This window comes from Canis lupus, chromosome 13, assembly GCF_011100685.1.
Source record: "Canis lupus familiaris isolate Mischka breed German Shepherd chromosome 13, alternate assembly UU_Cfam_GSD_1.0, whole genome shotgun sequence".
NCBI lineage: Eukaryota > Metazoa > Chordata > Mammalia > Carnivora > Canidae > Canis > Canis lupus.
Window position 1 is genome coordinate 48,741,007 of NC_049234.1, and position 7,908 is coordinate 48,748,914.

Sequence of the window (7,908 nt, forward strand, 5' to 3'; positions counted from 1 at the left end):
ACAAGGGAAATCCCATAAGGTAATCAGTTGATTTTTCAGCAGAAACTTTGTAGGCCAGAAGATAGTGCATGATATATTCAAAGTGCTGAAAGTGAAAACCTGAAACCAAGACTGCTCTATCCAGCAAGGTTATCTTTCAGAAAAGATATTTGTCCTAGACAAATAAAAGTTAAATGAATTTATGAGCACTAAACTAGCCCTACAAGAAATATTAAAGAGGACTCTTTGAGTGGAAAGAAAAGACAATAAGAAGAATTTTAAAAAGTAGGAAGCACAAGAACAGTAAAATTAAGTATCTATACCTATATCTATATCTCAAGGGATTCACAAAATAAAAGGATGTAAAATATGACACTATATATACCCCAAATATGGCAGAGAGAGGAATGAAAATTTACTACTTTTAGAATGGGTTCAAACTTAAGTGGCCATCAACTCAATATAGACTATTATTATGCATAATAATGTATATAAACCTAATGGTAACCATAAACCATTTGAGAAGAGAACAAAAGAAAGGAACAAAGAAGAACTACAAAAACAACCATAAAACAACTAACATGATGGCAGAAATATATACCTATCAATAATTACTTTGAATGTAAATAGACTAAATGCTCCAATCAAAAGACACAGGGTGATGGGATGGATAAAAAAGCAAGACCTATCTATATGCACCCGAATAAGTAAAATCACAAATGAGAGAGGAAAAAGAACAACACTACAGAAATACAACTTATAAAAGAATACTATGAAAAACTATATGCCAACAAATTGGACAACCTGGAAGAACTGAATAAATTCCTAGAAACATAAACTACCAAAACTAGAGACACCAGGGTGGCTCAGTGACTGAGCATCTGCCTTTGGCTCAGGGCGTGATCCCATTCATGGGATTGTGTCCCGCATCGGGCTCCCTGTGAGGAGCCTTCTTCTTCCTCTGCCTTGTCTCTGCCTCTCTCTCTCTGTGTCTCTCATGAATAAATAAATAAAATCTAAAAAAAAAAAAAAAACTACCAAAACTGAAGCAAGAACTAACACAGTAGCAACAAATATGTACCTATTACTCTGACTGTAAATGGACTAAACACTCTAATAAAAAGACACAGGGTGATGGAATGAATAAAAAAGCAAGATCTATCTATATGCTCCCAGAAGAGACTTGTTTCAGACCCAATGACACATGCAGATTGAAAGTGAAGTGATGGAAAAGGGAAGTGAGAATAAATCTGGGGTGTCAATATTTATATCAGACAAAATAGACTTTAAAACAAAGACTGTGGGAGGAGGGGCAAGATGGCGGAAGAGCAGGGTCCCCAAATCACCTGTCCCCACCAAATTACCTAGATAACCTTCAAATTATCCTGAAAATCTACGAATTTGGCCTGAGATTTAAAGAGAGACCAGCTGGAATGCTACAGTGAGAAGAGTTCGTGCTTCTATCAGGTAGGAAGACGGGGAAAAAGAAATAAAGAAACAAAAGGCATCCAAGGGGGTGGGGCCCCGCGAGGAGCCGGGCTGAGGCCGGGGCAAGTGTCCCCAGGACAGGAGAGCCCCGTCCCGGAGAAGCAGGAGCTGCACCAATCTTCCCGGGCGGAAAGGGGCTCGCAGGGAGTTAGAGCAGGACCCCAAGAGGGCGGGGATGCCCTCGGGCTCCCTGGGACACTAACAGACACCTGCGCGCCCAGGAGAGTGCGCCGAGCTCCCTAAGGGCTGCAGCGCGCACTGCGGGACCCGGAGCAGCTCCCCGGAGGGGGCTGCGCGGCTGGGAGCAGCTCAGAGGGGCTCAGCTGGCGGCTCAGCGGAGGGGGCTGCCGGGCCGGGAGCAGCTCGCGGGGGCTCGGGCGGAGGAAGAGGCTCCGTGCGGAGGGGGCTGCACAGCCGGATCGCGAATCCAACACCGCAGGCCCGGGAGCACTGGGTGCCAGGACACAGGCCAGGATCCGGCCTCCCCCCAGGACAGGCAGAGGCCGGGAGGGCCCAGGACCGCAAGGTCGCTCCTGCCCCGAGCTGAGAAGATCAGCGGCCCCACCCCGGAGCCTCCAGGCCCTGCAGACCTAGAGCTCCGGAGCTACTGCGGGAGCTGACTCCAGGGTTCCAGAGCTGGCCGCCGCCACTGTGGTTGTTCCTCCTGGGGCCTCACGGGTAAACAACCCCCATTGAGCCCTGCACCAGGCAGGGGGCAGAGCAGCTCCCCCAAGTGCTAACACCTGAAAATCAGCACAACAGGCCCCTCCCCCAGAAGACCAGCTAGAAGGACAAGTTCCAGGGGAAGGCAAGGGACTTAAAGTACACAGAATCAGAAGATATTCCCTCGTGTTTTTTTGTTTTTGTTTTTGTTTTGTTTTGTTTTGCTTTTTGATTTGTTTGCTTCCCCCACCCCTTTTTTTCCTTTCTTTCTTTTTCTTTTTTCTTCTCTTTTTTTCTTTTTTCTTCCTTTTTTCTTTTTTCTTTTTATCTTTTCTTTCCTTTTTTTCTCTCTCTCTTTTTCTCCTTTTCCCAATACAACTTGTTTTTGGGCACTCTGCACTGAGCAAAATGACTAGAAGGAAAACCTCACCTCAAAAGAAAGAATCAGAAACAGTCTTCTCTCCCACAGAGTTACAAAATCTGGATTACAATTCAATGTCAGAAAGCCAATTCAGAAGCACTATTATACAGCTTCTGGTGGCTCTAGAAAAAAGCATAAAGGACTCAAGAGACTTCATGACTGCAGAATTTAGATCCAATCAGGCAGAAATTAAAAATCAATTGAATGAGATGCAATCCAAACTAGAAGTCCTAACAACGAGGGTTAACGAGGTGGAAGAACGAGTGAGTGACATAGAAGACAAGTTGATGGCAAAGAGGGAAACTGAGGAAAAAAGAGACAAACAATTAAAAGACCATGAATAGATTAAGGGAAATAAACGACAGCCTGAGGAAGAAAAACCTACGTTTAATTGGGGTTCCCGAGGGCGCTGAAAGGGCCAGAGGGCCAGAGTATGTATTTGAACAAATCATAGCTGAAAACTTTCCTAATCTGGGAAGGGAAACAGACACAAATCAATAAAAACCATTCAACACCTCGACATTTAATAGTGAAGCTTGCCAATTCCAAAGATAAAGAGAAGATCCTTAAAGCAGCAAGAGACAAGAAATCCCTGACCTTTATGGGGAGGAGTATTAGGGTAACAGCAGACCTCTCCACAGAGACCTGGCAGGCCAGAAAGGGCTGGCAGGATATATTCAGGGTCCTAAATGAGAAGAACATGCAACCAAGAATACTTTATCCAGCAAGGCTCTCATTCAAAATGGAAGGAGAGATAAAGAGCTTCCAAGACAGGCAGCAACTGAAAGAATATGTGACCTCCAAACCAGCTCTGCAAGAAATTTTAAGGGGGACTCTTAAAATTCCCCTTTAAGAAGAAGTTCAGTGGAACAATCCACAAAAACAAGGACTGAATAGATATCATGATGACACTAAACTCATATGTCTCAATAGTAACTCTGAACGTGAATGGGCTTAATGACCCCATCAAAAGGCGCAGGGTTTCAGACTGGATAAAAAAGCAGGACCCATCTATTTGCTGTCTACAAGAGACTCATTTTATTTTTATTTTTATTTTTTTTAAGAGACTCATTTTAGACAGAAGGACACCTACAGCCTGAAAATAAAAGGTTGGAGAACCATTTACCATTCAAATGGTCCTCAAAAGAAAGCAGGGGTAGCCATCCTTATATCAGATAAACTAAAATTTACCCCGAAGACTGTAGTAAGAGATGAAGAGGGACACTATATCATACTAAAAGGATCTATCCAACAAGAGGACTTAACAATCCTCAATATATATGCCCCGAATGTGGGAACTGCCAAATATTTAAATCAATTAATAACCAAAGGGAAGAAATACTTAGATAATAATACACTCATACTTGGTGACTTCAATCTAGCTCTTTCTATACTCGATAGGTCTTCTAAGCACAACATCTCTAAAGAAACGAGAGCTTTAAATGATACACTGGACCAGATGGATTTCACAGATATCTACAGAACTTTACATCCAAACTCAGCTGAATACACATTCTTCTCAACTGCACATGGGACTTTCTCCAGAATAGACCACATACTGGGTCACAAATCGGGTCTGAACCAATACCAAAAGATTGGGATCGTCCCCTGCATATACTCAGACCATAATGCCTTGAAATTAGAACTAAATCACAACAAGAAGTTTGGAAGGACCTCAAACACGTGGAGGTTAAGGACCATCCTGCTAAAAGATGAAAGGGTCAACCAGGAAATTAAGGAAGAATTAAAAAGATTCATGGAAACTAATGAGAATGAAGATACAACCGTTCAAAATCTTTGGGATGCAGCAAAAGCAGTCCTAAGGGGGAAATACATCGCAATACAAGCATCCATTCAAAAACTGGAAAGAGCTGCTTTCCTTTTAGCTTTTGTAAGTTACACGTCAAAATGGCCGATCTGACATCGGTGCTCACTTCTGTTATGTTTTCTCCCTCTAGTAAAATGTTTATCGGCGGACTAAGCTGGCAGACCTCACCAGATAGCCTTAGAGACTATTTTAGCAAATTTGGAGAAATTAGAGAATGTATGGTCATGAGAGATCCCACTACGAAACGCTCCAGAGGCTTCGGTTTCGTCACGTTCGCAGATCCAGCAAGTGTAGATAAAGTATTAGGTCAGCCCCACCATGAGTTAGATTCCAAGACGATTGATCCTAAAGTTGCATTTCCTCGTCGGGCACAACCCAAGATGGTCACAAGAACAAAGAAAATATTTGTAGGCGGATTATCTGCGAACACAGTGGTGGAAGATGTAAAGCAATACTTTGAGCAGTTTGGCAAGGTGGAGGACGCAATGCTGATGTTTGATAAGACAACCAACAGGCACAGAGGGTTTGGCTTTGTCACGTTTGAGAATGAAGATGTTGTGGAGAAAGTCTGTGAGATTCATTTCCATGAAATCAATAATAAAATGGTAGAATGTAAGAAAGCTCAGCCTAAGGAAGTCATGTTCCCACCGGGGACAAGAGGCCGGGCCCGGGGACTGCCTTATACCATGGACGCGTTCATGCTTGGCATGGGAATGCTAGGCTACCCCAACTTTGTGGCAACCTATGGCCGCGGCTACCCTGGATTTGCTCCTAGCTATGGTTATCAGTTCCCAGACTACTTGCCGATTTCACAAGACATAATTTTTATCAACTAGCTCTTAAGAGAGGCATAGCAAATTGGGGTTTGCTACCATAACTAGAGAGAGGACACAGTCCCGGCCGGGGCCACCCCAGCTGCTGTCAGTGCCCACTGAGACTGTTCTAGCTGCCTGTTTGAACGAATGTTCTTTTTCTCATTTTTAATTCTTGGAAAAGACTCGTCCTCATTGCTTCATTCAGTTTAAAAAAAAATTTTTTTTTCCTTCTGCCATCCCCTCCCATTTTGCTTCTTGGACACACTGTGAATACCCCCTCCCCACTCCGCTGCACCCCAATCCCCACCTGGAATGTAACGGGGCCAGAGGGAAACTTCTCACAAACTTCAGAGAGCCTCCTCAGGGGATCCAGGAAACGGGCATCAAATTATTTTAAATATTAACCAAATAGGCTTCTTGGGGCATTTTATGAGGTGAGCTTTTTGTGCTGGTGGCCCACAGGAATTGGGGATGTGCGACTTAGAGCACCTGTGTCCTGTGGTGGATGGTACCAACAATGAACACACACACACACATACACGCACACTCTGTTCTGTAAATAGTAATATGAAAAGCTTCATCTGGGAGCAAAACTGTATCTGGAAAACCATCATTATCTGGCTGTCTGTTTTGGGGGCCAGCCCCTCAGTGGCTGTTAACCATAATGATCAGTGCACCTGTCTTTGAGAAGAGGCAGCAAACGCACTGGGGCATTGCCACATTTCAGGCATTGTGGGCACTGACCCACAGCAGGCCCCTCCTCCCCCAGCACCCCCACCCGCACCTCCCTGTCCTCGCTGGCCTTGGATTTGCTACTGGCGTCAGGGCCTCTTGGCCCCCAGGGCAGGAGGGACAGAACCCAGAGGCCTGTCCTGATCAGATTGGCACTCCTGATGACCACTCCGAGTAGGGCTTGCCTTCCCCACGATCCCGACCCCCTCCACGTCCCTGTTTGAAATATCCCCACTCTCTTGGATTAATGAAGTATAGCTCAGCAGGACCCTAAAGGGCCACCCCTTTGTTTACGCTCATAGTTTGTGAGAAGTGACCCGCATGCTTCCACTGGACGCATTTGATGTGAGCAGATCCATCTGTTGGAACATCACTGTCCTTGAGACCCAACCTGTATGGTTTTGCTCATCTCATTAAAGATGCTTTATGTAATAATTGGTTAGTTTCCTGTTATTTTCCTGCAGGCTTTTTCATGAGTGCTGGGTTTTTGTTGTTGTTGTTTTTTTGTTTTTTTGTTTTTTTGTTTTTTTAACAATTCTGTATGGCTCCCCCCTCCTCCCCGCTTTATTTTGTTCTGCTATGAATTGCTTTGCTTTGGTGAACGTGTCCTAGTATGCTTGCCTCACCAATGTTTTAGCGATTGTGAATTTTCTTCATCTCTGTAAAGAGTTCATCTGTGCTTCTCCCTAATGACGTTTTATTTTTTCCCCCTGTAAGCAACTGAGGTAGAAAAATAAATTGTTTACCACGGAAAAAAAAAAAAAAAAACTGGAAAGAACTCAAATACAAAAGCTAACCTTACACATAAAGGAGCTAGAGAAAAAACAGCAAATAGATCCTACACCCAGCAGAAGAAGAGACTTAACAAAGATTCAAGCAGAACTCAACGAAATCGAGACCAGAAGAACTGTGGAACAGATCAACAGAACCAGGAGTTGGTTCTTTGAAAGAATTAATAAGATAGATAAACCATTAGCCAGCCTTATTAAAAAGAAGAGAGAGAAGACTCAAATTAAAATCATGAATGAGAAAGGAGAGATCACTACCAACAAAAGGAAATACAAACGATTTTAAAAACATATTATGAACAACTATACGCCAATAAATTAGGCAATCTAGAAGAAATGGACGCATTCCTGGAAAGCCACAAACTACCAAAACTGGAACAGGAAGAAATAGAAAACCTGAACAGGCCAATAACCAGGGAGGAAATTGAAGCAGTCATCAAAAACCTCCCAAGACACAAGAGTCCAGGGCCAGAGGGCTTCCCAGGGGAATTCTATCAAACGTTTAAAGAAGAAACCATACCTATTCTCCTAAAGCTGTTTGGAAAGATAGAAAGAGATGGAGTACTTCCAAATTCGTTCCATGAGGCCAGCATCACCTTAATTTCAAAACCAAAGACCCCACCAAAAGGGAGAATTACAGACCAATATCCCTGATGAACATGGATGCAAAAATTCTCAACAAGATACTGGCCAATAGGATCCAACAGTACATTAAGAAAATTATTTACCATGACCAAGTAGGATTTATCCCTGGGACACAAGGCTGGTTCAACACCCGTAAAACAATCAGTGTGATTCATCATATCAGCAAGAGAAAAACCAAGAACCATATGATCCTCTCATTAGATGCAGAGAAAGCATTTGACAAAATACAGCATCCCTTTCTGATCAAAACTCTTCAGAGTGTAGGGATAGAGGGAACATTCCTCAACATCTTAAAAGCCATCTACGAAAAGCCCACAGCAAATATCATTCTTAATGGGGAAGCACTGGGAGCCTTTCCCCTAAGATCAGGAACAAGACAGGGATGTCCACTCTCACCACTGCTATTCAACATAGTACTGGAAGTCCTAGCCTCAGCAATCAGACAACAAAAAGACATTTTTGTTGGATACAAAATCAATGCCCAGAAATCAGTGGCATTTCTATACACTAACAATGAGACTGAAGAAAGAGAAATTAAGGAGTCAATCC

The 7,908-nt window shown here is 43.4% G+C and overlaps 1 protein-coding gene across 1 annotated transcript; it reads left to right on the forward strand.

Moving 5' to 3' along the window:
* Nucleotides 1–4,433: 4,433 nt before the first annotated feature.
* Nucleotides 4,434–6,694, forward strand: LOC119876942 (RNA-binding protein Musashi homolog 2-like). Its single transcript, XM_038556144.1, has one exon. The coding sequence runs from the start codon at nt 4,460–4,462 to the stop codon at nt 5,213–5,215; it is 756 nt and encodes a 251-aa protein (XP_038412072.1). The 5' UTR covers nt 4,434–4,459; the 3' UTR covers nt 5,216–6,694.
* The last annotated feature ends 1,214 nt before the right edge of the window (nt 6,695–7,908 follow it).

Coding starts and splice junctions, on each gene's coding strand:
- LOC119876942 (XM_038556144.1), top strand. CDS start 4,460: ATGGCCGATCTGACATCGGTGCTCACTTCTGTTATGTTTTCTCCCTCT.